The 12819-nt window shown below is 55.1% G+C and overlaps 1 protein-coding gene across 1 annotated transcript; it reads left to right on the forward strand.

Annotated features, from left to right (window-relative positions):
* Nucleotides 1-497: 497 nt before the first annotated feature.
* Nucleotides 498-10185, forward strand: CGNL1 (cingulin like 1; the record flags this gene model as incomplete). The annotated part of the gene is given in 10 exon segments (XM_087703914.1): nucleotides 498-590; nucleotides 1460-1612; nucleotides 2157-2327; nucleotides 3632-3793; nucleotides 4443-4532; nucleotides 5301-5384; nucleotides 5821-5945; nucleotides 6778-6886; nucleotides 6982-7145; nucleotides 7561-10185. Coding segments are annotated over 10 exon segments (1308 nt in total), but the record flags the coding sequence as incomplete, so codon positions are not given.
* Between the last annotated feature and the right edge of the window lie 2634 nt (nucleotides 10186-12819).

The raw sequence follows: 12819 nt of genomic DNA on the forward strand, positions 1-12819 counted from the left end.
GCTCCCTTCGCCTGGTGGGGGGCGTCATCAGCAGAAGTCACACCTGCCATCTCCTTCCTCCCAGGCGTCTAGCTGCCAGCCAGATGCCAGGCGCCTGCCAAGGGCCCCAATTCCACCAGGGGCCGTCCAGGGCCCTGGCACAAGAAGGCCGCCCTTGGGTCTCCTTCCCTGGCATTTGCCATGGGCCTGGGAGGAGGGCCTGGTGGGGGGGCACCTCTGGGCAGCTTCACAGACCGTACCCTTCTGCCCGTCTGCGGCCTGCCCTTTGCCCCTTGGCTGGAGCTCCAAGAGGGTTCGCAGCCTTGAAATCCAGGGCTCCCAAGGCGGGGTGGGGCAGGCAGCAGCTGCTGTGGTTTGTTTAAAGGTAGCCAAGTCAGGAAGGTTTTTGTGGCGCCATTTTTCTTGTTTTGTTGCTATTTAATATATTGGTTTTGTTGTTCTTGTGAGCTGCCCAGATGTGCAGGCAAATGAATCCTTTGAATCTCTCATCCTGGCAGGGAGAGGTGCAGTCCTTGAGCCGGGCCAAGGAGGAAGCCCGCCAGCTGCTCTCGGCCAAGGTGTCTTTGGACGCCCAGCTGGAGGACGCCCAGGTGAGAAGGAAGCGGGTGGAAACACGGCATCCCAGGAAAGCTTTGTGGGGTTGTGTGGAGCAGAGAGTCTTGGCACGTGGCAGCTGTGCACGAGGCCGTCTCGGTCGCTGCCAGTGCCGGAGAGGAGGCGGCGGTGGTGGCGGCTGGGTCTGCCTGCTAAGGTTCTCTCCACAGCTCCTCTCCCTGAGCCTCCCTCTCCTTCTCTCAGCGGCTGTCCCATTGCAGGGTGCAGCGGAGGCCTCCTGGAGCCTTTGCCTCCTGGTCCCTCTGGTGGTTGGAGGGTTCTGCTTTGCCTCCCCCCTGCTAGCAGATTCCTGGTGGCTGCTGCAGAATTTGGGTCTCATTTTTCATTTTAAAGCTTTTTTAAAGGTGCATGTGGAATACCTGGGCCCTGTTTACTCATTTATTTCCCACCATTGTTATTTCTACAAATAAGGCAGGGAACACCTCCTGCTCCTTCCCCCCCCCCCAGCAGCAACGCTTCCCCTGTGGTGTGGGTTGGACTGGGGGGCAGGGAGGGAGGGAGGGACTCAAAGTCACCCAGTCGGGTTTCATGCCTAAGATAGGAGTCAAACTCACGGTCTCCGGCCTAATGCCTTAACCACTAGACTGCACCGCCTCTGCAGGTAGCATTTCACAGCCTCGAGCTGCCTGCAGGGGTCTCACCTGTGTTGGGGGTTAGCTGAAGGCACTGGTGGGGACAGGTTTGTGCCCTGGTCAAGTGGGGAAAGCCCACGGAGCTAGCCTGGAACCGGCCGTTACAGTGAGCCTGGGGTAGTGCTCTGCCCCTGGCCACTGGAGTCCTCTGGGGCCTCGGTGGCCTCGGCCCACGCAGCCACGTCTCCCTCCCTCCCTCCCTCCCTCCGCAGAGGAACATCGGTCGGCTGAGCCAGGAGCAGCAGCAGCTGATGGGCCGCCTGGAAGACGAAGCTTCCCAAAAAGATCAGCTACAGAAGACAAAGGGCGAACTGGAGAACGAGCGGCGGCAGCTGGACAGGACGGTTGAAAGGCTGCAGAAGGAGGTAAGTTGCCCATCTGGCCCGAGAGTTTGGGACTTCTGGGTAAGATTAGAACTGCCAGCCCCCAAAGTTCCCGAGGAGGAGGAGGGACTCCCCACACACGAAAACAGCTGGCAGCCACATCTTAAGGGGGGCCGCATCCTCTGGTTTCCAAATGAGGGTCCACCTCCAGAGTCACTGCAGGAACGCCTGGAAATCCCTTGCAGATGCTTTCAAAACCCAAATGGGTCTGGAGTGGACTCTCCTGCTCTTCCCTTGGGGTCCCCGTCCTCCCTCGTCAAGCTCTGTGGAGGCTGAGCGAGGAGAGCAAAGCCATGATCCGAAAGCGATTGTTCCTTCTAATTAGGACGTCAGCAAGTCTTGCTTGCCAGTTCGGCCCAGCTTAGGAGGAAGAGGGTCTTCCAGTGGGGTTTGGGCACCTGCCTTTGCCCCCTGGGGGGGTGGGAGTCTGCCTGGGCCATTGAGATGCTGCAGCTGCCCTTCTTCCCTCCTTGGAAATCTTTTATGCCCCCCCCCGCCCCCATCTCAATGGTTTTCTCCTGGGTAGATGGCGGAAGTCCGTAAAGTCTCCCAGGAATCAACCCGGCAGCTCCAGAAGCAACTGGACGAGTACAAGGAGAAGAGCCAGCAGCAGCTGGTAGATTCACAGCAGCAGCTGAAGGGCAAAACCCTGGAGCTGGAAAAGGCCCACCAGACAACCCTCAAAATGCAGGAACAGGTATTGGCCTCTGACTCCCTAGTCTTCCTCAGGCTCCCTCCCTGCCTCAGCTGGAACCAAAAGCATCAATTAAACTCCACCCAAACTGGAAATGACTGGAATGAAAACAGCCCAGCGGAACTACAGGTAGTTTCAGTGGATGAAACTACCTGTGGCCAAAATAGACAAACAGCTAAAAATACCCAAGTGAGGCTGTCTCCCAGTTGTGTTGTTACAACATCAGCAGGCATCCCTCACCCCACTTGACCAAGTCTGCGGTGCCCCAACAGCTGGCTCGGTCCCAGCGAAAGCCACGCCGGGGCCTCTGAGCCTAAGGTCCAGCCGCCCTTGCTGGAGGTCAGCCCAGCCGGTGCTTGTGGGAGGTCTGGCCGAGGGGAGTCTGCCTGGGACCGGCTGGTACTCCCAGTGCCAGGGACAAGCAAGGCAAGCTGGAAAAAGCCTAGAACAAGCCAGAAGGAGTTCCAGGTCGGCTGCCGGAATAAACAGACAGCTCTTAAGAAATGTCAGTTGGAAAAGGAAACACCAGGAAGCAGATTATATAAAGCAAATAAAGTTGCCATTTCTTAGGAAGCTCCCTCTTCCCTTTAGCCCTCAGCTGGGTGGGGGGCCAAGGCAGTTCCAGCCCCTGGCCTGGCAGCCTCGTGTTGCGTGGCTGCCCCCTTGTGGCTGAAAAAAGACTGCGCACATGCTCTCCGAAAGTTCAGTGCTCACAAGTGAACTTGCGCTCCGAGGAACGGGCTGAGGGGCTGGATGAGACCCCTGGGCAAGCAGTTTGTCCTCAGGATGGCCTGCCCACAGAAGACCCCCCCCCCAGTCTCCCCAGCTGTTGCTCTGCAGAGGTAGCCATGCTGCCATCCCAGCTAGGAGCCCTTGGCCCCCAGGACTGCCGGGGGTGGGTCAACCCGTTTCTTGAACCAGCACCACCACATCTCACGGCACATAAAGACCAGGGGGAGGTGCTGCACGGTCTGCAAGCTCTTTCCCCCTTTCTGGAGCTGATCTGGATCCACCCAGGAAAAGAGGCGGATTACCTGGTGTCTCTACGGGAGACGATTGCAGAATCCCCCGTAAAGAGAAGCAAGTGATAAACGGGTGCGGTGAAAGGAGATTAGGGCTAGCAAGCCAGAATTGAAGGTTGGCCTCCTCTGGACCTTCACAGACCTGAGTCTAGTGGGGATGGAGGACACGTAGGATCTGGGTGTGCAAAAGGCCGAAATATTCCCTTGCCTCTGGATCTCCCCACAGCAGATGCCTACAGAGCACATTGGGGAGAGGTTTGTGGGACACTTTTCTTTGACTTTCAGGTACGTTTTATGGAGGAAGAATTACAGAGTCACAAAACAGCCCAAAAAGAAGCCCTCACCAAGACTCGGCTTCTGGAAGACACGGTGAAGAACCTGGAATATGAACTGGAAACCAAAAGCCACTTGAAAGAAGATCGGGCAAGACAGGCCAAGATACTGGAGGTAGAAAGGAACCGTATTTGGGGGGAGGCAGATTGAAGCGGAGAAATTAACCGTCTTTTGCTGTACAAAGACCCCCGGCCCACCCAGCCTCTCACCTGCAAAGCCCTGAAGGGCATCTGGGGCCTCTCCTCCCCTGCCTCATGCGGCCTCCCTTGATCTGCCCCCCCCTTGGATCCCGCTTCAGAGGGGGCCCAGCTGGCGTGGCTGGGGGTTGCAAGGCGGGTCCTTACCTTGCAAGACCCTTGAAGTAAAACACCCTAAACTGCCCCCCTCCCCCGGGTGCTTTGAGCGACCGTGGCCTCCCCCCCACCCTGCAGCTGGCAGAAGACGGAGCCCAGGGGCTCACCCTGTGCTCCCCTGCGGAAGGGGTGGTTCCCCATGGCCCTTTCAGTCGGGGGGACCCTAGTGAGGGCCAGCCGGAAGCCCTCCAGAGAAGGGTCCTTCAGGGGGAGAGAGTCTCCCTCTGGAGCCCCTGCCAGAGGGGGCCTCTCCCCAGGTGCTCTCGGCTTCCTTTATGATGGGTGCCAGGCTGAGAAGTCTCCCTGGAGGGCCCTGGGGTCTTCTCTCCCCTCCGGCAGGGTCTCATTTCGGGGGTTCTGGTGTGGTGGGTGGCACAGATTTTGCAGTGGGCCGATGTTCTCCTCCTCAGGACAAGATATCCCAGCTGGAGTTGGAGCTGGAAGAAGAACGGAGCAGTTCTGACATCCTCTCTGGGAGGATCGGCAGGGGCAGAGAACAGGTGGGCATCGGCTCAGCTCAGCTGGCGGTCGCAGGATTGGGGAGGAGCGGGAAGCCCCAGCTGGGCCTGCTCTGCCTCCAGCGGCTGCCTCGGGAGCATCTCTGGGAAGCAGGCTTGGCCCTCCCCATAACCAGGGCCTCCGCACTCACGCACACATGCACCCCCCCCCCAGCAGTCAGCCCAGGTGGATTCCCGGAGGTGGTCCGGCCCCTGCAGTGACCCGTCCCCTTCCACCTTCTCTCCCTGGCAAGGCCTGGCAGAGGCTCCCCTGGAGGCTGGAAGCACGTAGAGCTCAGCCGATGGCTTCAATTAGGCAAACAAGGCTCCAGACCTCCCCGTTTCCCTCCCACGGGACAAAGCCTGGCTTGTCCTCGGTCCGGCTTGGCTATTTCAGGTCTACTAAACATCCACAGCAGCGGAATAATAGCTCTGTTATTGGTCATCATCACTGTTGATTGAGCGACTAGCCAGCCAGGAACAAGGAGTGCAGCCCCCGTGCCCAGCCCAGCTTTTCCGAGGGGCCTGGAGGGGCGGCTGCAGGGAAGAGAGCCCAAGGCTTCTCGGATTGCACATAGCCGCAGGGGTTGCCACAGGCGCAGCCTCCTTCAGAGGGCCTCTCCTGCCTTTGCCCCTGCCTTCTTTCCCCCTGGATCTTAGCCTGGTCCGCTGGTGAGCATCTTCCTCCCCCCCCCCCCGTCTGACTTTTCACTTACTGTGACTGTTTTTCTCTCCCCTCCCTCCCTCCCTCCCTCCCTCCTTCCTCTGCAGGTGGAGCAAATGCGGAGTGAACTCCTCCAGGAGAGGACAGCCAGGCAAGAACTGGAGGGCGACAAGGCTGCCCTGGAAAGGCAGGTCAGCAGGCCGCGGGGTCTTTGCTCTGCTCTGGGACTGCAGCCCCTGAGCCTCGGCCAGCCCCCTCTGTGTCCACGGCCGGCCTTCTCCAGGCTCCCCCACCCTGCAGCCAGGCCCCTCGGGCTGCCCAGAGCCCGGCAGGTTGAGGGCTTCCCTGCGGTTTGTGCCCAGACGGGCTGCCTGCACCCACCAGCTCCCCTTCCTCTTTCAAGCCTTCAGAGTCCTTTTCCCCAGGACGAACCTCTTGGCACCAACCCACCTGGCAGGCAGTGCTTAAGGACCGGGCACCCACTGCCCACTGGAGCCTGCCTGGTGCTGCCTCTCCTCCCTTCTGCTCCATGCACTGGTTCTAAGTTGGGCGAGGGTTCCTCCCTGAACCTCCTGCGGTTTCCGGGCTCCTTGGCTGACAGAAGGGGGGGGGCGATTCCTTCTGCAGAACAAGGAGCTGAGAGGGCGGATCCTCCACCTGGAAGGCTCTCACAAGCCCAGCAAGGAGGGCCTCCTGGCCCAGATGGAAGCCCGCCTCCTGGCCCTGGAGGAGCAGCTGGAGAATGAGGAGAGGTATGAGGAGGCGCCTCCCAAAGCCCCCCTCCCCCGGGGCTCTCCTCCTCCCCCCCACACCGGCTTGTTGCTTTGCTCCGTGGGTCACGCCTGGTTCACAGGAACACCCCCCCCCAATGGGGGCCTTCTGGGATTCTTGGAGTTGCCCCCTTGCCCACAGACGGAAGACCGATCCTGGGATTTCCTTCTGTCCTCCTGCCAGGAAACAGCCTGAGTAGCCACACAGAGTTTGAGGAATAAATACAATTACATTAAATTAAAATAACCAGCAGTGCTCTGCAGGGAGAGAGGTTTGAGGTGGACAAGAGGCATTTGGAGGGCCTGTAGCTGCCCCGGCCGGCCTCTCCTTCAGCCACAGCCTCTCTCCCCAAAGCCCAGGCCAGGAGGCAGCCGTGGGGGCCAGACATGAGCCCCAGCCCCTCCCCTCCCCATGTGGCCCAGCCCACTTGGCTGCAATCCCCCCACCACTCCGGAGGTCCCTGTGCCTGGCAGGCAGAAGGAAGCGGGTGGGAGGCAATCCTAAATGCAACTGCAATCACTCCATGCAGACATGGAAACGTATGACTGGCTTCTCCCTTGTCCGTCCTTGTATAAGGACCGTTTTCTATATGATTCATGTTGTTTTGTGTTTTCTTATGGATTGCACCAGTAGAAGCTAAATCAATTCCATTGTATATGTGTGTGTGTATATATATATATATATATATACACAATGACAATAAAGCTTATAACAAGCAGTGCTTGGGGGAGGCCAGGATAACGAGAGCGGGGAAGCCCCTTGGGAGCCAGAGGGGTCCTCACCTGGCGCCCCCTCCCCTTCTGGCCTCCCTAGGGACCGAGCTCGCCTCCAGCTGACCAACCGCCGCCTGGAGAGGACGGTGAAGGAGCTCCTGATGCAGGTGGATGACGAGCATCTCTCCTTGACTGACCAGAAGGACCAGGTGAGCAGGGAAGGGCCCTGAGGGACCCGTGGCTTCTTGGGGCCCCCCAAGGAGCCTCCCTCTGATTCCAGGAGGGCCCCCTCCTCGCTCCACAGCTCGGCCTGCGCCTGAAGGCTATGAAGCGGCAGGTGGAGGAAGCAGAGGAAGAAATAGACAGGCTGGAGAACACCAAGAAGAAGCTCCAGAGGGACCTGGAAGACCAAGTGGACCTCAACGACCAGCTACAAGGACAGCTGACCACCATCCGGCAGGACCTCAGGTGGGAAGGGGGGCTTGGGCAGCCTTGCCGGTTTCCCTGGTGCCCCCGCTCATGTGCGGGCAGGGCCCCCTGCTCCCTTCCGCGTCTTCCTCTCCTAAAGAGGGTGGTGCTGCATGGGCAGCCAGCCTCCCCTGAGCCCCTCCAGGCTGGGCTCCTGCTGCCGCTCAGCCTGGATTCTTCCAACAAACGGACCGCCTGGCTCTTCCGTGTCCAGGAATGGGGCTGTGCTGACCTTCCCTAGGAGGGAATCCACCTGCCCCAAACCAGGTGTGCTCTGCAGGTCCTTGAAGGACTCGGCTCTCCGGGCTGCACCCACCACGGCTTTATCTGCTTTGCCAAACAGATGAAACTCCAGGTGTGGCCCAGAAGGCTGCAGGGCGTTTCTCAGTGGGTGAACCTTCCTCTCCTTCCGCAGGCGCCAGAAGAGCTCCAGTAAGCTGCTGAGCGACTTGGACTACGACGAGGACGATGACTTCAGCACAGATGGGGGGAGCCTTTTCGACGCCCCCCTGGGGCTGAAGTCCTTCACGGCCGGCGAGGGCAAAGCCAAGCAGGACGCCAGCCAGCCTTAAAGGCCGAGGGGCTCCACAGAATCAAGGTGCCACCGGCTGCAGGAACCAGAGCACCGGGTGACCCAGGCTCCTTTTTCCGAAATGCTCCATGTTCAGATTTGTTTCAGAAATAAACTTTTGTGAACAAAAAGGAGCTGGCCTTCCACAGATTCAGGGATACTTCCAGCTCTGAGCGCCTGGCCGGCCCCAGACTGCTCCCCACCCGAGCTCTTCCTTCTCCTTGGAAGCTGTTTCAGACCGAGGAGGGGAAGGATGTATCATCCCTTGTTTACCAGAGCAGAGGAAGGAATATACAAAGCAGGAGGGAAGAATGGATGTGTTTCTGAATCAAGAGTTTTCGCAACTCTTGCAACATTTTTGTGTAGTTTCATGTTTCTATAGCGCACATCAATATTGCAGGAATCTATATTAAGTGTCATATCATCCATAAGCTTTAAAACCCTATTGCAGTAAACTCCACTTGCTCAGCAAACGTGTTTATGGGCTGAAGGAGGGCAGCGTGGAAAAAGCTGGACCTTCTGCCAGGAGCCATTTCTCCTCAGAAAAACTGCTCCCCGCTCCCCGTCTCGGCTTCCTCGCTCGGACCTCCAGGGATCCATCGATGCGGGGACCGTTGACGTCCTGATCTTGCCAGACTTTAGAACAGCAGCCTCTGGTGGGTTATAAAGGACACTGAGAAGCACATCTGGAAAGGCACTTCTGTTTTCTTGTCTTCTGGCTTTAATTGTAGTTACCTGTAAGCGGCCTCTGAGTGCACTGGAAGAACTTCCAAGTATTTGCAAAAGTTTCTATTTTAACCTGCATTTTTATCTTTCCACCAAATCTTGGCTCTATTAGGACAATCTTTAATGAGGAAATAATAGTATTAGCAGCCCTATGCAATTCTTCTCTTCTGCAACTTGTTAAAGTGTTCAGTTCAAAACTGGTTAGCATCAAATGCTTTTTCCAGAGTCAGCACTGAGGATATTAAATTCCAACATAAAAGCGAATCCTGGAAGCTGCACAAAGGAGTCTCGTCATGGAAGAACGCAGTTGTCAGCTCCAAGTAATGCACCCATAACAAATCGGACTGCGAGGCATTGCTTTTCCTGAAAGAACCAATATATCCCTTGAAAGAAAATATTTCTCCCAAGAAGCCGGGGCATCTGGACTTTGTGGGTTCGTGAGGGGAACCTTAAGTGGGGCCTGCTCTGAGCCCCCAGCGGCCTTTGGGATTCAGGCCCAATGACCTCCCCTGGGAACACCGAGAACTGCCTTTGCCTCCCACCCACCAATCCCAAGGGCCGCCGCACGGGGGGGAGCAGGGACGGAGAGGAAGGGAACGGGGGGAGGGAAGGGAAGGGCAGGGTTTTGATTTGGGAGCCTCAGATGCAGAGACAGCACGTCCTCCTGTCCAGCTGACTTGTTCACGGAAGGAGAGCAGCTGGTCCTGGTGGCCGTTTACTGCTGACTCTGGTGGCCACGATTCCTTGCTCGGATGCAATCAGAGTCTTTGTGTTGCCCTGAAAGGTGAAAAAAGCAGAGTTCTCCTGGCTTTGATGAGGTCAGCCTGAGCCAAGAAGAGGCGGCTTTTTGCTTGGCAGGAAGCCCCCCCAGGGAAGCCCTTTGCCCACCTGCTGACAGCCCCTGGTTCAGCCCCATCATCTCAGGTGGGGCAGGAGAACCCGTGGGGAGGAGGAGGAGGAGGAGGAGGGGCCGTGGGGAGCGGTCGATCGAGTGCCTTCGGTTCCCACAGGGAAGGGGGCTTGTTTCAGTTTTACAGGATTCCATGATTGGGAGCCACGAAAGAGCACAGGAGACGAACCGCTTGATAGGCGGTTTCTGATAGTAGCAAGGAGTTTGGACAGACCTTGGAACCAGATAGTGCTATTTTTTTGTTCCAGCAGTTCTTCATGAATGATATCATGAAGTAATTTGTCCACATTGTTTGGGTAACTTTAGTGTTTGTCTCCTGCCTGGAGAGAGGAGGAGTTAATTTAACTCCTTGATGTCATAATCTGAAAATATGTGTCAATCTACATAGTAAAGCATTTGATGTCCACTGATAAGCTAATAGGAACATATTTGCTCTGAGATGTACTTCATTTTCAACAGATGTATCCTCGGGAGGTTTGTAGCTAATCTGAATGAGATGCATTTTTCTTTGTCCGTAGCTTTTAAAAACAAGGAAGAAATGACCTGGAAATGTGCTGCATTGTCAGTCCAAACTCTTGTATTTTTCTTCTGATACTAAGATGCCAACTTTATTTTAATACTACTCTTTATAACTCTCTTCTTGGATCATGTCTGAGCAAGCTGAAGACAAAAATCCATTGGGAAACAAATTCACTTTTAATTTCAAGGGCTTTTACTGGAAAACCTCTAGTATAAACTGAGACTGTAAATAATTTGGGGAAAAACCGAGGAATGTTTGCAGCTAAACCATAAAACTCTCTAGTTATTTTGAAATAAATGGTAAATCTTTCTGCCTTGGTGTTCGTAGCGTGCAATTCTGTGTGTGCAACATTAATGCACAAGGTTCCAAAAGTGCCCCATTATTCCCACCAATTAGCTTGAGAGGTTGGGAAAAAAGCAAAAAATCCTCAGATGTTTCCTGTTTCCATTTGTTAGTAAGTTTCCCATCCGGTTACGGCTTGTGTAGATGTCCCAGAAATGTTGCTGTTGATCTCAGGAAGGGAAGCGGAGAATTGGGGCCACTTGCTCCATGAGTCCCTTCCCCCCAGAGGACAACGAGAAAGACTGCCAGTGCCAGCTCAGTGGCCAAGCAGCTTCCTCTCTGCATCTCCACCTCCCACTATATTTCAAGTTGTCTGCTCCAGCAGAGAGACAAAGGGAAGCCCCTTCCCTAACTTTCCCCCCACCCCCACCCATCAACTCAGCAGGTTTTCCTTGGAGGCTTCTCTGGCGCTGTATGAGATGGGCAGATGATAGAACTAAAACCTATTAGGAACCAACATTCTGCACATTCCCAAAGCATTGGTGTGTGTTTCCATGCATGGGTCTCATTAAAAGGTGGCTTAGGCATCATGTTACAGAACTCAAATTACAAAATTATTCCTCCTACTAAAATAACTTGATTCCTGTTTGTGAGTTAGTGAGTCACTTAACCTCAACCTAAACATGTTCTCCATGCTGGCCAACTTCCATAGTTCTGAAGTGCATCATTCATAAAGTTCTAAGCGATGGTGTCCGTCTCTCGTTCAGATGCACAAGGCTAAAATTTGGTGCCCCTTGATCAGCTGTCAGTAGATTCCAAGCAAAGATAAACGGAACCTGAGCCCTGGCAGCAGAGACCTTCATGCCCACCAGCAGTGGGTCTTTAAAGGTAATGGGCTGGTGGGGGACCCCATAGCAGGAGCAGAAGGGTAGGGGGACAATCCAAATAGGGGCTCTTGAACAGAAATCTCAGCTAGAGGGTTAAGCCATATCCCCCCTCCCCAAATGTACTTCAATATTTAATCCCCTCCGTGGAGCCCTTGATGGTCTCTTGAGCTTGAGGCTTTGCTTGCAGATCGTTTCTTTGCCCGACTAGATAACTTCATCAGTGCAGGGGAAGGTGGGATTTGTTCCCAAGATGTTCCCCAGTTGGGTAACGAAAGGTCTGCAGGGAAACCAGCCGGCCAGGAGAGCACAGCTGAATCTGGAGCCCCAGAGATTCCCTTCCATGAACTCCTTCATTTGCACAACTTTTATCTCTTCGGGTGAAGCCAAGAATCAGAAGGTCAGACTCTTTCCAGCCTTTGGATAATCATTGAAAGATCAGGATGTGAGTCTATCAACAAAACAAATACTTGCAATTATATCAGATCCATGGCGAGGCCATTATGCAGCCCTAATTAGTGTCAGGGCTACATATAAGATTGAAGGCAAAGCCTCAATTAGAGTCAGATTGGCTAAATTATTATAGGCTTTGACAGAGCTGAAGTACTTATTAAGTAGGCTAAGTATTGTAAATAAAACTCGGAGTACACAAAGGGAAAATACACAACGGCTGCCAAGTCTCCTAACTTACCCCAAGTCTAATGGCCGATAGGACGACCCAGTGTGAAGATTTGACAACTCCCAAGATGGGACCCCCAAGCTGAGGCAGGCCAGGCCCACGGAGGACCCGGGTGCTCATACAAGGAGTAGAGGACGCCTGCTGCGTAAACACAATTTACCATTAACTTTTATAGTTCCTTCTGTTTGCCAAAGGGATTGTGTTTGACTGTTGGGATTGTCTGCGCATTCCTGAGGGCTCAAGAGTGGCCTTGTGGGATGCGCAGAGAAGGGGCCATCAAGGACCCCACCCAAGGTACAAAAGCAAACAAAAGGAAGGAAGGAAGGAAGGGAGGAGCCGACTCCAACTGATGGAGCTTTGATTCTGGAGGAGATGCGCTGATTCAGCAGCCGATGCATCAGGACTCCCGGGGCCTGGATGCAGCGCCCGCCGGGCAAGGGCCGCTTCTCAGATTTTGCCGTTTCTTCTTGTCCCTCAGCAGGGAAGCCTTTGGGTGGTGGAGAGAATAGACTCATTCAATGGCCGGAGCCTGTGACTGGCAGCCGCTTAAGGCTGCTGCTCACCCATAACTGTGTCCTCGGGTGCGTCACGTTTGTGTCATTCTGGCTTAATTGCTCAACTGACATTGTAAGGGCAAATGCTAACCCTGATACAGCAACCTTATTATTCCTGTAGTGCCTTTTGCTAAAGGACCCTGGCAGGTTCTCCCGCTCTGCTGCCAGGTGCCACCAGCCCCCTTGTTTGAGGAAATGTCGACTTTGACTAAGGAAATGGTACAGAAGCCTGTTGTAATCGCGACTGAAAAGTAGCATCTAAAACATCTGCAAGAAGATCCCATTTATCTGATCCTGGGAGGATAAAATCTATATTGGAGGCTGAAGTCTGTGTGTGGGGGGGGGGGGTGGGGGGGTGGGGGGGGTCTTTGGTGCTGGCTGAGCCTGTTTTCTTCGTGGAGACATTTCATTGCCCAAACTAGGTACCATCCACCAATGCCAGGCAGGAGGGCGGTTTGCCCTCAGTTCATATTCTGGGGCCTGCCTGCCAGCGGGGGAGCCTCCTGGGACAAAGAGCCGGGGGCATTTTTGAAACGCAACATTTGCCT

This window comes from Thamnophis sirtalis, unplaced genomic scaffold, assembly GCF_051295495.1.
Source record: "Thamnophis sirtalis isolate CommonGarterSnake01/CBP01778 unplaced genomic scaffold, rThaSir2_p1.2 scaffold_2, whole genome shotgun sequence".
In the NCBI taxonomy this organism is placed as follows: domain Eukaryota; kingdom Metazoa; phylum Chordata; class Lepidosauria; order Squamata; family Natricidae; genus Thamnophis; species Thamnophis sirtalis.